Source organism: Chenopodium quinoa, unplaced genomic scaffold, assembly GCF_001683475.1.
Source record: "Chenopodium quinoa cultivar QQ74 unplaced genomic scaffold, ASM168347v1, whole genome shotgun sequence".
Classification (NCBI taxonomy): Eukaryota; Viridiplantae; Streptophyta; class Magnoliopsida; order Caryophyllales; family Amaranthaceae; genus Chenopodium; species Chenopodium quinoa.
In genome coordinates, this window is record NW_018744143.1 from 2,816,197 (window position 1) to 2,837,773 (window position 21,577).

Sequence of the window (21,577 nt, forward strand, 5' to 3'; positions counted from 1 at the left end):
AATCAATAACTATATACTAAAAGACACACCAGCAATGACACGTGTCATTTTATGGCTTGTCCAAAAAAAAAAAAAAAAAAAAAAAAAAAACTATTTAGGAAACAAATCTTATATATAAATAGAAGAATAAAAAGATTTAATATATCCTTCCACTATATATATTGATAACATAAGCTAAAGTTAAAAAAATAAAAATCAAATTCTTAACATAATTTGCGACATACATAGTGCTATATACTACTCTTACCATTTTTACAACAAGGATTATTTTTTTAAAAAAATATATTTGTATTTAATTATGTTTAAAAACCTTGCTAGGAAAGATATGAATTTTTTTCTAAGCCAGTTGATTATTGAGAAGAAAAATAAATACCGCGCAAGAGGGAATGGATTAATTGTGTGTAAAAAGTAAATCTATTTACGAATTAGATACATAGTTGTAAGATATTTATTTGTTTAAAAGAAGAAATGATATAAAGTAGTTAGTGAAATATATATAAATATACATATATGTGTATTTCAAATTATCCATTTTGCTAATAATAGACTCTTTCATAATTAATTTATTTTACAAAGTAGTAACTTAAATAGATTTTTTATAATTAAATATAGTGTTAATAATTATAGAGTAGTTATTGAAAATTACCGTGCATGGCATGGGACCTAACCTAGTGAACAATAATTGTGAGTTACTTCTTTGGGTGTGTTATGATTTTTATTTATTTGAACTTATATAAACTAAACTGAGAGCTTATCTGAATTTAATAGAACTTATTAAAACTTATTTTAGTTGTAATTTGTACTTGGTTAACCCTTATCACAACTTATTTTTCATGAACTTATCTTATCTGAATTTATCTTAACATATCAGAACTTATTAGACCTAAAACAAGTGAAATAAGGTGAACATAACAAGTGGCCCTAAGTATTCCCAAAAATAGAGAATAATTACAACTAATAAACACTAACCAACTTGCATGAGAACGTCTCGTTAGGGGCAACTAGTCCAATTAGAGCCACACCATTCTTAAAGGCATTACGGAGTACAAATTAAGTGTTAATATTTTCTGTTGAAAGGATTTGCATGCATCTACAATAATTATTATAAGTAGCAAATAATTGAAGAAGGAAGTTAGTTCATGGAAGCAAACACATTTTATTTAACTAATGTGCAATGGAGGATAAAGTTACTACAAAGAATACAATAGCCTCAATAATGTACCCATAACATATAAAGGTAAGTAACTCTAAATTATTACACATATATTTCATGATATTATGAATAAATTGTATAAAATTCATGCACCGAAAATCATTTTAATTGTTTTGCTATAGCAAGAATCAATAAAGAGGTACCACCTTAACATCATCTAAGACAGGACCACACATGGATCCAAAATCATGAACTTTAGTGTGATACATTGAGCTCCAAAATGTTAACCTAGTTCTAACTGACATAGCTTGAAACTTGAGACTTGCATGTGTAAAACTACCCTTTCCATGAGACTCGTGGTGAGCAACCACATTTTCCATTGCCGCAAATGCTTCCACCATCATTGGTCCGGTGCAACCATTCTCCGCGTCTCCCATGGTGAACGTTAGGAGGTAATGCTTGTTAGGAATTGTTCTTATGATTTGAGATATCGCGCTTTCTCTTCCTCCGGTCAACTCAATAGCAGCAGACCCTGAAGGTACAAAGAAGTGCGCTGAATCGACGTATTTCACAGGCTTAAGAGATTCAACAATCCAGGCAGGGAGTGGTGAAACAACGTCCATCGAATGTGGAGATATAAGTACACCGGTTGAGAAGTTATTGAATACATGAGGACCAATTTCAAAGTCCCCGTTTTTAACGATATTTCCTGCAAAAGAGTAATTGCCATAAGTTATTTTGAAAAGAAAAAAATTACTTCCAATGCAATTCAAGTAGATGAAGGATAAATCATAACCTCTAGCTACTAAAATATGTTCAAGATGTACAAGCTGATATAGTCTAAATTTTCAATATTAATCATATTGCTCAGTCCCCTCAACGTGCGTATAGTTAAATATAAATTAATGTTTACTTATGAAAACCATATTAATTTTTGCTAATCAAAATTGATCTCACCTGATTGGATCACTAGTTCTATATATTTTCATAGAAGTATGTAGTTACTCATCATGAGTATTGATTTATGACTTTATGTTGTATACAAGTACACATTAATAGAAAAGCTTAAAGAGGACATTAGGTCTACAATCTTTTATAGAAACTTTTAAAAAAAATTATATATAAATACGAAGTAAAAAAGAAGCTAAGCAAATTGTAGATATAGAGTATTCACTTTGTCTCTAAAACACTTTTTCTATAGACGATGATTGTGTCACAAAAAAAGTTAAAACAAAAAATAATTTAGAGACAAAGAAAGTATTAAGTAAATGAACAAAAATTGTACCTATTGGTTTGGGGAGAGGCAATATCTCTTTGATAGCAATAGCATCCAAGAGTGGTCCACAAGTAGGATCTTCTTGAACATGAGGATTGTAGAAAGTGACATTAACAATATTAGAAGTTGCTTGAAATGCCCAAGCATAAGTATCCCCTCCATCACTACTGTACATTGCTTGAATGGGTAGATCCGTGGTTTCTTTTGAAGCCAATACCCTTAAAACCTCTTCTTCAGTACAAGTCTTTGTTGCACTAAATGTGAGAGAGTATAATGATCCTTTTTTGACTCTTAAAAATTGGGATATCGAGGCTTGATTTCCTAACCTTATCGCATGAACGCCACGTGGAACAGAAAAGTAGAAGCCACCTGGCTGTGGTCCACCTGATATATATTGCACTAAGCCCTTCTTCACCCATTTAGGTAGGGAGTATTTGCCAACAATTACCATCTTGTCGAGGTTTGATGGTTTTGGTCCTTCTTCAAAATTTCCATTGGGAAGAAGTCCTATATATTTGGGAAAAAAAAAATTCAAGAATTAGAATCCTAGTGTATAGATGTACGATTAGATAAAATAAAAAAATTGATCAACACAAAATTTTAACTTCTATTATTTGGTATAAATATGATTTAATTACATGTAATAATGTTGGGGAGGAATTTTTTTTGAGTCCATGAGCAAATCCACATGTGAGTAAAAGCGTTATCCCACATTGAAGAGTATATAAATAAAGACGAATATTGGGATGTGTATCCCATATTGAAGAAAAGAGAAAGTCGTGTCTATTTTATAAGGCTAAGGGGCTACTCCCCTCATAGCCATATGATTTTGAGGTGAAAACTCCTTAATTGTATAAAGTGGACACTTGTGACGGGTTTGGCCCAAGTCCGTTTATCAATTTTCATTTTTTCCTAAAATAATAATGACTTATGCTTTTTTTTCTCCTCATCTTATTTTTGATGAACTTTAGGCTAAGTTTGACTCATTAATTTCAATTAAAATTTACTTATTCTAGTAAATTAAGTATACTATCGTCATATCTATCTTAGTGAAAATTCAGTTGAAAAAAATGCATGCAATAACGTTTCATTCTAGTCAATCAATTGTTCTTTGGGTTGGTACAATGTATACCACCTATCTTGATCCGTCATACAAGAAGATCGACCAAACCATTATTTGTGAGCTCAATGCAACTATATGCAAGTGGTAGGTCGTAATTACTTCACATGCACTCTAATGGAGGACTTGAACTTGTAAGGAGGGACATCATCGCATTGTTAATAAATTATGCATTACTCGAAGAAAAAATTACACATATATGTAACAAGTGTAAGTGTGTATATATACTTTAACTAACTAATTAAGCTAATTTTTCAGTGTACAATAATGTTCTATTTGCAATGGTTGTGAATTTGTGATGTCGACATGAATTCATCATTAAAAAAGATCAATTTTGCATCGAAACAATGACTATATTTGCTATTAAAGTACCGTAAAATTATAAAAAAAAAATAAAAAAATTACAATATTTAAATATTTGTCGAACTCACCATCGCGAGGGGAGGTGTTAACTGGAGAAGCAAAATAACTGCTGCTGCTTATCAACAAAATGAGCATAACAAGGCAAAGATTTTGATAAGAAGCCATCATAATTTTCTTGTATAAGAGAGAAATAGAGAGTGAAATAGGGAGAGAAAGAGATCCCTAAATTGTGCAATTGCAATGAACGATGGAAAATAAACCATATAATAAGCTGTTAATTCACCACCATGATACTAGCATTGATTGTGAAATAATGACTTTGAGAAATATATGTCTTGAGAGGTGTTAACTTGTCTCCTTTTTGCATCTTAGGTTTTATTCTCTTAACCTTTTTACTCAACTATATATTCAATTTTCGTTTTTATTTAAAATAAGCATTGCATGAAAGCGGATGGGACACAAACACAGAGAGGTAACAATAAAAAAGATTGGGATTGAGATACAATATATTTAATTTTGTTATATTTACATGTATGTAATTTAGTGTATTATTGGAAAAAGGTACATTATTCATAAATAGTCAAATGAACATACATGTCTTATATATATTTAAACGACTAAATAAATGAATTGAATAAGTAATAAGTTCAGTGGTGTGTTAATAGATATCTGTCTATATTCATAGACAATAAATACGACGCGAGTAATATCATATTGAAAAGTAATTAAATATTCAAGATAATAAAACCTTTTACATTTGATTATAAAAAGTAATTTTCCAGTATTATTCAAAGAGTGAAATTAAATTAAACTGGTGTTGGAAAGTGTCTGGTTTGTGTCTACAAATTTAAAGCAAATAATGAAATAAATTATATCTACAATGTTGGGATATTGCGAACAATGCAACGATGCATGTGAACCATGCATCCATGCATCTTCCAAATGAAAAGTCAACACCTCGATATAAAAAAAAATAAAAAAATAAATAAATAAGCCAAAGCAATCAAATTATGCATTCGTTGAACTTAAACCGACTTAATTTGTATTTTGTAAGGTGTTATTACTTATTAGCTCATTCGCCTCACTGTCTCATATACTTGAACAACATTATACTATACATGATCCTCTGGTTCTGTTAAAAAAAAAAAACAAAAAAAAAACAAAAAAAAAAAGAAAAAAGAAAAATTATCTAGTACGGTACACTTAGGCTGTAAGTCAAAGGCTGTAACTTTATAAGTGGAATAAATGAGCGATTTTCCTTAATATTGTTTAAACAAAATAAACTCACATTATGCACCGATTTAAAAATATATTTTCAAAATACAGTCCATGTAAGATTGGTTCTCAGTTCAGCTTAAAACCGGTACTATCCCCAACGGTTTAAATTAAAACCGCTAATAATATTAGTGGTTTTACATGTTTTTAATAGAGGAAAAGAGACCTGTTTTTAGTAAAATTGGGTCTCTTTGAACTTTCAATGTAATGTTACCGCTCTCTTTCCTGCTTTTGGCTAATGAATGTGTGAATTAACAACTAAGAAGGCAAATAGAGCTGTTTTTAAATAAAATGCAGTCTCTTTTCTTATACTGCTATTGCCATTAACGGTTTTAAAACTACAACCGCTATTGCCATTAGCGGTTTTAAGCTAAATCAAATGAAAAAAATTAACGTCTAACACCGATCTTACGTGAACGGCATTTAGGGAATTTGTTTTTAAAGCAATGCACAAAAAGAATTTATTTTTGTTTCAACAATATTGTGGGAAATCACTCCTAAATAGCCAGTAAACATATAAGTTAAATTACATGATAAGATAAGTACACTCAAATCAATTTGTAAGTCAAATGGGTTATTGGCTTAGATTTATATAGGCACGTGACCTCATGCAATCGATAGGCTGGAGTAAGTAAGATGATCTTAATAATCTCTCTCTTTCAGCTGCAAGCTGAGATTAGTTAGCACGCACACCCTTTATAAATTTTATGTTGCCTCCATTCCTAAGTAATAATTTTTTCATCTTAACAAAAATCTATCTCCACTTATTGTTTAGTAAAGAAAATTTACTTTGATCTGTCAGTAATTTAATGAACTCATGTTTCACAACCTCTTATAAGTTAACGATTCAGGTTATTAATAGATAGCTAAACAGTACACTTGTACCTTGAAAGTGAGAGGAATGGGTAAACAAATACGGATCCCTACCCTCAAAGTGTCTCTCCTCTAGGTTAAAAGGTCATTTCTTTATTACTACACCAAAGCTTTTTTTTTTCCTTTTTTTTTTTCGTAAAGAGGACTTTAATTGAATCTCAACCTTCCCGTTTAATTTTTTTGGTCCAATTTTTGCAGGCCGAATACTCGATTGGAAGTAGGAGGTAAAATGATCCCCACCTCTAAGTTAAGTATACTCACTTGGTGAAAATTTGAATTTTAGGCCTCTAAGACCTAACACAAGTCGATCTCTTGCAAAGTGAGTCAAGTCTTGCTTAATACACATATATGCATGCCAATGCTGGTGTGTAGGCTGGTATTCTTAAACATATAATGTACTAGTATACTACTAGGGTGGATTAAAGTTGATAGTAAGTACGTACAATAGTACTCCGTATTACTTTGTGCTAAAAATTGGTTTTTGACTTGCACAAACCAGTAGGAAAAAAATAATAAAAAATAAAAATAAAAAAAATAAAACCAGCAATCAGCACCTGGCAATGCCATAATGGTAGTACAATAATATCAAAGATTTTCCTGATACGTATAGATGCATGTTCATAAATTGAATGTATACCTCACTTGGTGCCGCATCTTAAGCCACTGGAAAGCCAATTGCATACACTGACCTGCCATTAATAATATCATGCACGAAAGTTCTTAGTTTGTTATTGCAATATCCTAATTTTACGTCTTATACTCCGTATCTACTATCTAGTTTAGCCGTGTTCGGGCACTTGTTACATACTGCATTATCCTTATTATTCTATGTTACAGTACATATAATACTCCGTTGGTGCAAAAATACAAACAAGTCAATGATACTCGATCTTGCATATTACACCAAGAGTACCTTAGGAGTGTGTCGTTAAAAAGTATATATTGACCTTTGAGTTGGAAGTCTTGTTAGTGTATGAGTAATATATGATTATCAAAACAACACAAATTTAAAGACAATGATAATTGATCATTCATATAAGAGTACAAATACAAGCAAGTAGGAAATTTTAGAGAAACAAAGAGCGAGGCTGACGATCGAATTAGATCTGATCCATAGAGGATCGGACGAGTTACCTCCGTGATTAATTATCACGAATGGAATTGAGCAACTGCTTCAAGTGATTGTAGCATACTAATGCTAATGTTAACACTAAGGCCTTGTTTAGTTCACCTGATTTAAGCTGATCTAATTTGATCTGAACTTATATTTTCTAATCTGATCTGATCTGAACTTATATTTTCTGATCTGATCTGATCTGAACTTATTTTTTCTGATCTGATCTGATCTGAACTTATATTTTCTGATCTGATCTGATCTGAACTTATATTTTCTGATATGATCTGATCTGAACTTATTTTTTCTGATCTGATCTAATCTAAACTTATTTTTTCTGATTTGAACTTATTTTAATTATTTCAATATTCTACTTTTAATGTTAATCAATATTAATGTTTAATTATTATTGTTATGATTATTATTATTACTATTATTATTTATTATTATTATTATTATTATTATTATTATTATTACTATTATTATTATTATTTATTATTAATTATTATTATTATTATTATTATTATTATTATTATTATTATTATTATTATTATTACAGATATTTTAAAGAAACCTATAAGTATTAAAATTACTAGATAGTATAAGGTAATAGAATTGGAATATTTGATAATTTTATTATTTACAATATCCCACTTCATAAATGAATTTTTTTTATAAGAAAGTATTAAAATGGGGATCCTAAAAAAAACTAAATTACAGATTAAATTTATCATAACTTTTTTCTACATAGAAAAAAGGAGATTTGACTTGTTTTTAAATACCTTAATTCTTAAATAATAATATGGATTTATGATGTATCGGATTTGATTTTATCGTTTGTTTGAACTAGCAACATTTTCTATGTTACTTTGTACTAATTTTAATTGTAGTAATGCGTAGCTATTATTATTGAAAACCTTGTACGTATACTCCCTTCGATTTTAAATACCTTCTTCATTTTTACATGTAGGGAGTTTTAGGAGAAATTGGTAAATGTAATAATATATGGATGGGGTAAGTGGAAGAATATAAAATTGTATAAAGCAAAAGTATTTGACAGAATAGGAGGAAAGAAAATATGAAATTTAAAAAAAAATATTTATGGGAAACGTTAGGCTTGTTATCAAAAATATGAAATTAAAAAAAAAATTGAAAATATACATAATATGTTGTACGAAGATATTCATTTTTTTGTATAGGAAACGTTAGACTCGTTTATTATTGCTTTTTTCTTTTTTTTTTGTAGGAAAAAAAGTAATATTTTGTAAGAAGATATTCAAATATTTTTGTTAAAACCATTTGATCAAGTATTATTGTTTTAATCTGAAGAGGGTGTTTCTAGAAAAAAGCAAAGTATTATGTTTTCCCTTCGTCCCTTATTGATAGTCCTTTTTGGCTAAATTTTAGTCCCAAAATGTTCATCCCATTTGTTATTTCCCTTCATCTACTTTTTTTCATATCCAATGTAAATTTATCTTTCCAATGTAGTTTACTACTTATTTTTGCTTATTACTTCCCGTGAAAATTTGCATACTTGAACTTTTTAATTATCTTCACTCTTCACTTCGAACAACGATCGAGAGATGTTTTGGACAATTAAAATCTCGATGGAAAATATTGACAATGATGCCAAATATGGACACTAAACATCAATTGGCAATTATGGTTGCTACATTCACACTTTACAATTTTATTCGATTACATGAGTTGGATATACCCATTGATATGATAGTGGTATAAAAATCGAACCAAGAGCAGATTATGATTTGTTTAACGAGAATCGTAAAGTTGTAATGAACGAAGTGCAACTTAATATAGCGAAGGATATTTGGAACTTCTTGTAATGAAAATTATATTTGTAAATGTTTATGATTTGGAGCTTAAAATGAAATTTTAATTATTATCGTTTATCGTTTGTGCTATTTAATAATAATAATAATAATAATAATAATAATAACCATAATAATAATAATAATAATTTTAATAATAATAATAATACTAATAATAATAATAATAATAATAATAACTTGTATTTGATCTGATTTTTTCTGATCTGATTTGAACTTATTTTTTCTGATCTGAACTTATTTTTTCTGAACTGATCTGATCTGAACTTATTTTTTCTGATCTGAACTTATTTTTTCTGATTTGATCTGATCTGAACTTATTTTTTCTGAAAAAAAGTAAAAATAAGGTGAACTAAACAAGGCCTAACACTAAACTAATCTAGGCTGCTATGCCTAGAATGCTAAGAACTAAGAACTAAAAAGGGCTATAGTAAATGTTAAATGCAATATTATTTTTTTTTACTTACAAACATTTTTAGTCACTCAATTATAAACCTTGTTGTCAGAAGATAGGGTATATAGTACACTTAAATACTAATACCATAGTAATGGTCTACTAACTCAAAATTTAGTTAGGAAAAAAATATTATGCTCCACATATTACTTTGTATTTTGTAATTTTTTTTTTTTATTAAACTTAATTTTGTACCCCCATTCCCCAAATCCTGGATCCACCACTGATACAAAGGGTATAATAATTAACTTATGTTCTTTCCGCCTTATTTTCATTGATTTATTCATATATGTTTAGAAAAAAAAAACAAGAGTTAAACAAGTTCAGTCCACAAATATAATAATTCTTAAAAATAATCAAGTTATGATATAATAAGTTTAAATAACATAAAATTAGGAGATTAAGACGAATCATACATGATTTTAGAGGATATAGAAAGTACTCTCTCCATTTCTAAAAAATTATCTGCTGTATTTTTTGATAGTTTAAGGTCTATGACCATGTATTATCTACATACTAATTTATCATTATTATGAAATTTCAGTGTAGAATCTTGTTGAATTGTACAAAAATTAAAATAAAATATAAATTCAAGACGTGCATTATAGACCTTCAAAAGTTCAAATGGAACAATTTTTAAGGGATGGAAAGAGGAGAATATACCATCACCGTTAATAATTTCATTAATTTGTTTGAAGAGTGTGGCAATCTCTTTTGAAAAGTGGGGCTTGTTTGCACCATGGCTCTTGCACATGGTATTGGTTGAAGGGTACTTCCAAGTAGGGGTGGGACTTCGGTCTGGCAGTTCGGTTTGACCTCGGTTTGAGTCGGTTTCGGTTTGGAGCGGTTCGGATTGAAACAGTTTAGTTTAGCTGTCGGATCGGTTTGGTTCGGTTTGGGTTAGTCACAGCTCGGTTTGGTTTCGGTTTATTTCTTTGCGGTTTAAATTCGGTTTGGGTCATAAGCGGGTCGGTTTATAAACGATTCGGATCATGTCGGTTCGGTTTGATACGGGTCGGTTTAGGGGGCGGGTTTACCCGGGTCAATGTCAGTTCGGTTTACAAACGGTTTGGATCAAACCGGTTTGGTTTGAAATGGGTCGGTTTAGGGGCGGCTTTACCCAGGTCAATATAGGTTCGGTTTATATACGGTGCGAATCATGTCGGTTCAGTTTGAAATGGGCCGGTTTAGTGGAGGGTTTATACAATTCAATTGGTTCGGTTTATGAACGGTTTGGATCATGCCGGTTCGGTTTATAAGCGGTTTGGGTCATGAATTCATGATTGTTTTAAAGATCGCATCATGACCATGATTTAATGAGTTGATACTTAGAATACGATAAATCGATAATTAAGAATGTACAAGTATTCAATTAGATCGATCAACAAGTGTTTTAAACTTTTAAGTTTTAATAATCATATATGTTTATCGATTATACGGTTTATACCGTTATACGTACATACCATGATACCAATGATTCAACGAGACAATAATAGTATGATACCAATCGTACATTCGTACCATATGATATACTCATATACATAATACATATACTGATATACATTAACAATGTCGTATTGAATCAATTTCAATTTCCAAACATTTGCATTTCTTATAATTTATAAGTTAAACGAGATTAAATGGATTAGTTATTTACTTATTTAGTTTGTTACTTTATTTAGATTACTAACTCAAACAACTTGATAAGTTAAATGGACGAAATCACAAAATCACTAAAGTGGTGATGAAATCATTATGCAATACTAATGTACAAATAGTCAAATACATAACGATTAAATTGAATGCCCATAAAAAACAACGGTTAGATTTCATTACTTTATTAGTTATTAGTTTATTACTTATTAGTTACTAGTCTTATTAATTAGTTTATTACATTTAAAGTCACAGACTCACATATATAATGATTTATGTTTACCGGTTAAACTTAAAGAGGATGTTCAGTTTAATTATGAGTTTGATCAAGTAGGTCGAACCACAATGACATACATTAGATAATATAGATTCTATTCACAGTCAACTTGATAGCGTGCGGTATATCAAATCTACTAACAGTATTGCCAAATTAAATGTATATAATAGCAAACTAGCTAGTATGGTCGGATCAATATCAAATTAAATATATTTTTCATGGCAACAAACATGCTACGTACATTGAGAATAGTTTCGGCTATTGTTTAGTTAACGGTTAAACATGAAAGATAACAGCATCTGTACAAAAAATCATTCGTTCATTGTCGAAATCTTTTGTAATGCTCTAAACTAAACTCATTCAGACATCGGACCCAAAAAAACTTACTACATTAGGATGATTTGATGCATGATGTAAAATCTAACCACCCAAAAAACTTAAAACCCTAAACCCTAATCCCTAAACCCTAAACCGATCATATATATTAATATATAGTTGATTAATTATATACATATAGAGATGATAGATATTGATGTACATTAACTATGTCGTAATGAATCAATTTCAATTTTGAAATATTTGCGTTTCTTACAATTTATAAGTAATAAACTACTTATAGTAATAATAGATTAATAGTAGTAGTACTGTAATAATAATAATAATAATAATAACAAAAAATTATACTAACAATAATAATAATAATAACAATATTAATAAAAATAACATTATTAATAACAATAATAATAAAAATAATAATAATAATAATAAAACCTCAAAAGTCAAAAATTCAAAATAATAATAATAAAAATAAATAATTAACAATAATATTTAATATGTTTAAAAAAATGAACGGTCGTATCAAAAAAAAAAAAAGGTCAAAAAGACCTCGAAAAGAACAAAACAAAACAAGACTGTTGGATGTAATGAAGATTCTAGATCCTTAATTACTACCAAAAAAAAAATTGAAATGAACGGTGAGATATTGAGATTGAAAATGGACGGTTAGATTAGGGGAAGAAGTTTTAACCTAATACCTAAACCTAACAACAGTAGTAGCACGCCTCATTTGATCATTTCATTTCATTTCATCATAATCTAAACGGCTCTCTCTCCCCTAACTTCCTCTTCAACCTCTCCAGCTCTCTCTCTCCTAACGCCTCTGAATCTCCTAACTTTCTCATGCCTCTGAATCTCCCTCTTCATCATCCCTCTGCATCCGAATCTCCTTATTGGCGAACGGCGATCCTACCATTTTTTTTTAATTTTGTAAGTTCGGTATTTTCATTTTTTCTTAAAATTTCAGATTTTTTTTTGGAAGTTCTAAGTCTTTTAGTCATTTATTCCGAATGATTCGTTTGCAAATTGCAATGTATAATTGATTAATTTTTGCTTCTTTTGGAATTTCTAATTTTTTTTTTCTTTTTTTTTGTAGATCCGTCATTTATATTCTACTCACGGTATAAGGTATTTTTTCTGTTTTCTTTTGCAATTTATGTAATTGATTAATTTGTGCTTTTTTATTTGAAGTTTTATTTTATTATTTTTTTTTTTTGTGTAGATCTGTCATATTCTCTCACGGTATAAGGTAGTTTTCTTTTCTCTTTTGCAATGTATAATTAATTAATTTGTGCTTTTTTTTTTGAAGTTTTATTTTTTTTTTTCTTTTTTTTTTGTAGATCTGTCATATTTTTACTCACGGTATAACCGTATAAGGTATTTTTTCATTTTTCTTTTGTAATGTATATTTGATTAATTTGTGCTTTTTTTTTGAAGTTTTATTTATTTTTTTCTTTTTTTTGTAGATCTGTCATACTATACTCACGGTATAACCGTATAAGGTATTTTTTCTTTTTTCTTTTGCTATGTATAATTAATTAATTTGTGCTTTTTTTTTTTGAAGTTTTAATTTTTTTTTTCTTTTTTTTGGTAGATCTGTCATATTCTACTCACGGTATAAGGTATTTTTTTATTCTTATTCTAAGTTCCGATTTTTTTTTGTAAATTATAATTTCTGCTTTTTTCTTTTTGAAAGTTCTATTTCTTAATTTCTTTAGTTCATTTATTCTTTTTGAAGCATTATTCAGTTGGAATTCAGTTGGAATTAATGTACATACAATAATCCAATCAAAGTTTCCTAATTAATATATGATTTCACTATGTCAGTCTCAAGTTTAACTTTATTGAACTAAAAATCATAAGAATCAAACAACCTATAACTCAATAGGACTATAATTAATTAAGTCTTTAATTATCAATCAGCCACTCATATTAATGATACCTTTCATCGTATTCTAGGAGTATTTTACATTATACTCCACTTTATAAAAGTTTGCAACATTCTTTTATCAATAAGTACATGTGACTAGAGTTGTATTATGTCTCTAATAAATTGCCCTCGATTATACTAAGATAATAATTGTAACCATTGTATTTGTAAATAAAGTATGTACTAATATATACGGAGTAAGTTACTTTTTGTAAAATATAGCGAAGCATGAGACAAAATTATGTCTAGTAGTCTTATTATACCCAGATGGTCTGATCTAGTTATTAGAATGTTGGAAATGCATGAAATTTTATTGAGCTTGGTTGTACCACATCAACAATATGTTTGTTATATAGCCTTAAAAATTGATAATTCAACAATTATCAAATAATGCACAAATAAATGGAAATAACAATGGTTGACTTACATGTTAGTATGTTACCTTCTCATCTAGTCCATGTTTTTTTTTGAAATGCATGCTTAAGTTAATTGCTCACTATTAGTAGAATCTGTCACTTAATTTGGTACTTATAAATGTTGTTTTTTTGTTTTTGTTTCAGTCATGTCTCACGAGTATGATGAAATTGACTATGAGAGGCAATCAAATTTTGATAATGTTAGCTCTCAAGCTGCCTCTGGCCCGGTTGATGATGCTAGTAATACCTGTTGGGGATTATATTAAAATTAAGGAAATTACAAAGAAAGTTGGAAATGAAATAGAGAAATTTAACCGAGTCATGAACGGAATCACTTTCCCAAAAGTGTAAATTCGACCCTTATACTACAACCGGGTTTCACGAAAAATTCACTTAGGAGATAAAACGGAACAATTACAATTTGTTGTAGGCAAATTGTAATCACAATGTATTCTAGTGATTGTATTTTGATGATGAAGAAATTTAGAACTTGCTATCAAGTAGAAAAGGGCAAAGAATACTCACTTTCCTCTTGTTCTCACCGACAATCACCATCATATATATTACATATGTATATTTAGAGCAAGAATCTTGAGAGACATAATCATTTACTCTCAAGATTGCTAACGGAAGCACCGAAATCAAGCAATATAAGGCATAATCATTAACTTGGTAACGGAAGCCACCGAAATCAAGCAATATTCATTTATACCCAAAGCAAATAATATAACCGATCACGAAATCAATGGTGACTTTAATTTCTTGCTTTTTAGATTAAAATCTTTAACCCAATTTATACAACGTATAAATTATATTACTTGCTCTAATACTTAATAAACCCAAAATGCAACACCATTACCTAAGCAAATTGAGAGTATTAACATGAAAATAGTCTTAATACTCTAAATAATTCTACAATCCTCCCCCATTTACAGTATTATACAAGACTCATTGCAAAACATCATCATCACAAAACAACTTTATGCATAAATGAGAGTGTACTCAGACTTGAACTCCCACTTAGTGTAGTACACATTCCAAGAATCCGTATCCATTTGGTGTTGCTAAACAATTGAACGAAATTCGACACTTATTGGAGACCTGAAGATACTACACACACAAAGTCTATTACTTGAATACATTTTATACTTGACACTTTAAGTCGTGTGTCCATATCTATTCATAAGTACATCAAAGCTATGCCCAAATTAGCTTCTTGAAGCGGCTACACCTCGTACTTACATAGGTAGACTTCCAAAAATATGCTCCTGTGACAAAGCACTATATCAGGAAATCTATTAAGCTAAGCAACCTCTTACACATCACAGAAAACTGGAACTTACCTAGGATGAAAAAAAACAAGTTCCCAATTATCAAATAAGGAAATTGATCTCGTTGAACTTGAGCCCCAACGTCTTATTGGGTGTCAAGTTGAGATTCCCCCATTTGTAATTATTTAGGGCTCCAATCCTAAACCAACTGCCATCCTTTTATTTACATCTCTAGCCAACGCCTTAGTAAAGCAATTGGCGAGATTAACATTTGTTCGAACATAATCAATAGTAATGACACTATCCTTGATAAGTCCTTGTATGAAGCTATGACGAACTCCAATGTGCCTTGACTTACCATTGTAAACTTGGCTATATACCTTAGCCAAAGTTGCATTGTTATCACAATGTATCACTATTGGTGATATCGGTTTTGGCAACAAGGGTATCTCATGCATTAGATCCCTCAACCATTCAGCTTCTTTACCAGCTGAATGCAATGCAATGAACTCCGATGTCATTGTGGAGTCCGCTATGCAAGTTTGTTTCTTGGATGCCCATGAAATGGCACCTCCCCCATATAGGAATACCCATCCACTTGTGGATGAATGATCTTTATTAGAGATCCAACTTGCATCCGAGTATCCTTCTACAACCAAAGGAAACCCGCTATAACACAAACCATAATTTATAGTTTTCATTAAGTACTTCAACAATCAGCGAATTGCTTGCCAATGTTGCATACTAGGATTACTAGTATATCTACTCAATTGACCTACCGCAAATGCAATATCCGGTCTTGTACTTGTCATGGCATACATCAAACATCCTATAACTCTAGCATACTCCAATTGTGAAATTGCATTACCTTCATTAGGCAATAATTTAATACTAGGATCCATAGGAGTTGAATAAAGAGATGTTGAATGGTCCTCAACATTAAACTTTTTGAGCACCTTCTCAATGTAATGAGATTGTGTCAAAATTAACTTGCCTTGTTCTCTCTTTATTCTTATTCCCAAAATGACATCCGCTTCTCCCATATCTTTCATAGAAAATTTTGAGCTAAGGAAAGCCTTTGTCAACTCAACTTGTGACAAGCTAGTTCCAAAGATCAACATGTCATCTACATATAGACAAATTATACACCTTCACCGTTGTCATCGAATTTGCTATATATACACTTGTCTGAATTGTTCAATTTAAATCCATTACACAACACAACCTCATCAAATTTTTGATGCCATTGATTGGGTGCTTGCTTAAGCCCATACAAAGATTTAATCAACTTGCAAACTTTATCCTCTTGACCTTCCACAACAAACCCTTCCGGTTGTCGCATGTAAACCTCTTCTTCCAAATCTCCATTCAAGAATGCAGTCTTGACATCCATTTGATGGATCACAAGATTTTTAATTGCCGCAAGAGCCATTAAAAACCTAATTGATGAGATTCTTGCAACCGGTGCATATGTATCAAAATAATCGATACCCGGCTTTTGAGTATAGCCTTGTGCAACCAACCGTGCCTTGAACTTATCTATAGTTCCATCAACCTTCAATTTCTTTTTGAAGATCCATTTGCACCCAATAGGTTTGCATTTAGGACGTAAAGTAGCTAATACCCAAGTGTTGTTTCCCATGATGGAGTCCATCTCATCATTAATTGCCTCCTTCCAAAATGGAGCATCACGAGACCTCATAGCCTCACTATATGTCATAGGATCATCTTCTACATTAAAAATGTATGGAAACTTAGTTGATATCGGTTGCCTTGATCCTTCAACTAAATACACATGAAAATCTGGGCCAAAGGATTTTTCTTTCCTTGCCCTCTTACTCCTCCTAGGTTGTGATGATGTAGATGGCTCATCTAAGTGAGTTTGGTCATCTACTTCTTGATCAAAATTAATTTGATCAAAATTTTGAGCTTCCGTACTTGGAGTGACATATTTTTGTCTAGGAATTGATGAATATCTTTTTTCATCAAACAATGCATCCCTAGATTCAATGGTGGTATAAACCGACCAATAATCATTTTGTTTAATCACATAGAACCTATAGGATTTTCTATGTTCCGCATATCCTATAAAAATGCATTCCACTCCTCTTTCACCTAACTTTTTACGTTTAGGTTCCGGCACTTTTACTATTGCTCTACAACCCCAAACTTTGAGATAACTCAAGTTTGGTTTCCTTTTGTGCCATAGCTCATATGGGGTTACCTCATTTCCTTTCATAGGAACTCGATTTAAAATGTAACAAGCCGTTAAAACGGCTTCCCCCCAAAATCCATCACTTAAACCCGAATAGGACAACATGGAATTAACCATTTCTTGCAATGTCCTATTCTTCCTTTCCGCTACACCATTTTGTTGTGGTGTATATGCCGCGGTTGTTTCATGTATTAATCCTATTGATTGGAAATAACTTGGATTATAGTACTCTCCACCTTTATCAGTTCTTAGCCTTTTTATTTTACCGTTAGTTTGCAATTCTACTTCATTTTTGTAGATTTTAAATTTGTCAAGGGCTTCATCTTTAGAGAATAATAAATAAACATAACAAAACCTTGAATAGTCATCAATAAATGTTACCGCATATTTCTTATTCCCGGGTGCTATGAAAATCACATAAGTCACTATGCACTAATTCAAGCAATGCATTGTTCTTTTCAACAACATTAGAAAAAGGGTTCCTAGTGATTTTTGTCAACATGCATGTTCTACACTTCTCTATACTTGGATCAAAAGCTGGAATTAAAGCATGTTTAGACATAAATTGCAATTTTTTATAATTAACATGACCAAGTCTCAAATGCCATAGAGAAGAGCAATCATTAACAACATACACTTTATTTTTCAAAGTATTAGAAATACTAAGTTTAAACATTCCATCACACAAGTAGACAAGTCCTACAAACAAACCACCTTTAGATAATACAAACTTGTCTGATTCAAACACTAATTTAAAACCTAAACGATTCAGGATAGCACCGGAGACAAGATTTCTCCTAAGCTCGGGAGCATACAACACATCTCTTAAAATAAGAGATTTTCCGGAACTAAATATTAGCTCAATTTGTCCCTTGCCTAGCACCTTGGCGGTAGAGTCATTGCCCATGTAGAGTATCTCTCCATCATCAACCTCCGTAAAGGTCTTGAACAATGATTTGTCCTTGCAAACATGCCTCGACGCTCCCGAATTGATGTACCACGAACAATCAACCTGCACACAATTGATTTCAGAAATCATACACACATAATCTATAAAAGAATTAAGTGAAACTTGTGTACAAGAATTACCTTGTTTCTCATGGGATTGGCTTGGCCCGCCTTTCCCATTTTGAGCTTGCTTCTTGCTCACTTTTTTCTTCCATATGGTACAATCTTTCTTAAAGTGTCCAGGTTTACCGAACACCAACAAGCTCGTGATTTTTTATCATCACTATCCTCTTTGAGCTTCTTGCCCTTGTTTGTGTTTGAATTACTTCCCCTCTTCTTATTATTAGTCTTACCATCACTAACCATATTTATAGTAGATGAATTAGGATTACCATCCTTTTGACCATCTTGGATTCAGATTCCCTCTTCAATTCGAATGTGGGCTCTTAAATCCTCAAGACTAATAGATTCCTTCTTATGTTTTAGGTCATTCCTAAAAGTCTTCCAAGAGTTCGGTAGTTTGTCAATGATAGAAGAGACAATAAAAGTCTCATCTAAATTAATGTTGTGTTGTCTAAAACTACCCAAAATACGTTGATTTCATGGTATTGTTCCATAATTGATCTATCATCAACAATTTTAAAATTATTAAACTTGCTAACAAGAAATTTTTTACTTGAAGCATCTTCGGCCATATACTTGGCCTCTAGATCATCCCAAAGTATTTTAGCAGATTCACTAAATTGGTAAACATCAAACAAGACATTAGACATACCGTTAAGTATATGACCACGACATATGTAATCATCATTTTCCCATTTGTTCCTCTTACGAACGGCATCCATCGTCTCATTTTCCTCCTCGACCGGTTTTGGATTTGAAAGAACGTAAGCCACACCAAGGGAAGTCAACAAGAAATGCATCTTCTTTTGCCATCTCCTAAAGTCCACACCTTCAAATTTCTCCAATTTCTGAAAATTGGTCATCATTTCCTTCACCGAAGACATCTTTGTAAACAAATTACACTTTTGGATTGTTGGGGATTATATTAAAATAAAGGAAATTACAAAGAAAGTTGGAAATGAAACAGAGAAATTTAACCGAGTCGTGAATGGAATCACTTTCCCAAAAGTGTAATTTCGACCCTTATACTACAACCGGGTTTCACGAAAAATTCACTTAGGAGATAAAACGGAACAATTACAATTTGTTGTAGGCAAATTGTAATCACAATGTATTCTAGTGATTGTATTTTGATGATGAAGAAATTTAGAACTTGTTATCAAGTAAGAAAGGGCAAAGAATACTCACTTTCCTCTTGTTCTCACCGACAATCACCATCATATATATTACATATGTATATTTAGAGCAAGAATCTTGAGAGACATAATCATTTACTCTCAAGATTGCTAACGGAAGCACCGAAATCAAGCAATATGAAAGGCATAACAGCATAATCATTAACTTGGTAACATAAGCCAACGAAATCAAGCAATATTCATTTATACCCAAAGCAAATAATATAACCGATCACGAAATCAACAGTCACTTTAATTTCTTGCTTTTTAGATTAAAATCTTTGACCAATTGTATTACTTGCTCTAATACTTAATAAACCCAAAATGCAACACCATTACCTAAGCAAATTGAGAGTATTAACATGAAAATAGTCTTAATACTCTAAATAATTCTACAATACCGGCATTATCACTACTTCTGTTAATAAACGTCAAAGAACCGCAAGTATATGGAAGCATTACACTTTTTTTTTAAAGACGATAGGTAATGAAAGGTAGAATATACTCGTTGTAATTTGTGTGGCAAAGAATAGAAAGCACCTGGTAAAGCGGGTACTTCAACTTGTAGAGCTCATATTAATGCATGTTTGGAAAAGCATGGTCTCCAGCCCAGTAAAGAATCACAATTTGATCAAAAAACTTATTTACAAAAGTTTGCTAAAGCTATAATCTGCCATGCATATCCTTTAAATATTGTAGAGCATGAATATCTTAGGGAACTTCATGCATATTTGAATCCTAAGGTGCAGCATGTTTGTAGAAAAACTATGTTAAAGTATGTTATTGCTGAGCATGATTAATATAAATCCTTGTTGCATGAGTCTTTGGCTAATGTTTCTGGTAGAGTTAGCTTTACATGTGACTTGTGGACTACATGTACTAACCGAGGCTATCTCACTTTGACTGCTCATTATGTTGATAACAGTTGGTCTCTTAGTTCTAAAATTTTAAATTTTAGATATTGTGGCCCTCCCCATACTGGTGTTGAGGTTGGAAAGTTTGTGTTTAAACTGATTAAAGAGTGGAACCTTCAAGGTAAGGCTTTTTCAATGACCGTTGATAATGCTCTTCTATGGATGTTATGGTTGAATATTTGAAAAAAGAATTAATGCAATGCTCTCCTCTTCCTTGTAATGGGAAATTCTTTCATGTTCGATGTTCAACTCATGTTTTAAATCTTATTGTTCAAAGAGGTTTAAAAGAAGTTCATGAAAGTGTTGAAAAATTGCGTGAGGTTGTTAAATATATTGATGCTTCTGATTCTAGATTAACTCAATTTGAGAATGCTTTGTCTGAGTTAGACTCTGCTTTTAATGGCAAGTTATGTCTTGATGTTGTGACTCGTTGGAATGCCACTTATACAATGCTCCGAAAAGCCTTAGAAGCTAAGGATGCCTTGATTCTATATACTAGTAGGTTTTTGGGTATTTCTTATAGACTTGATGCTGATGAATGGGATACCATTCAAAAAATTTGTGATTTCCTTCAGCCATTTAATGATATAAGTGTGTTATTTTCTGGTATCGAATATCCCACTTCTAATTTGTATTTTGTTAGTGTTTTAAAAATTGAGTACGCTATTACTCAAGCCTTTAAAGACCCTAAACTTGCACCCATGGCAGCAGTTATGCTTGAGAAGTTTGAGAGTTATTGGGAGGATTATAGTTTGATACTTTCAGTTGCTATTGCTCTTGATCCTCGTTATAAGTTGTTTCGAGTGAGACATATGTTGAACTCGTTGTATAATGATGAGGCATG

General features: G+C 31.1%; 1 protein-coding gene across 1 annotated transcript; it reads right to left on the reverse strand.

The window, feature by feature from the left end:
- Positions 1-1,233: 1,233 nt before the first annotated feature.
- LOC110693315 lies at positions 1,234-2,967 on the reverse strand (the record flags this gene model as incomplete). Its single annotated transcript, XM_021870470.1, has 2 exons — positions 1,234-1,862; positions 2,439-2,967. Coding segments are annotated over 2 exons (1,050 nt in total), but the record flags the coding sequence as incomplete, so codon positions are not given.
- Between the last annotated feature and the right edge of the window lie 18,610 nt (positions 2,968-21,577).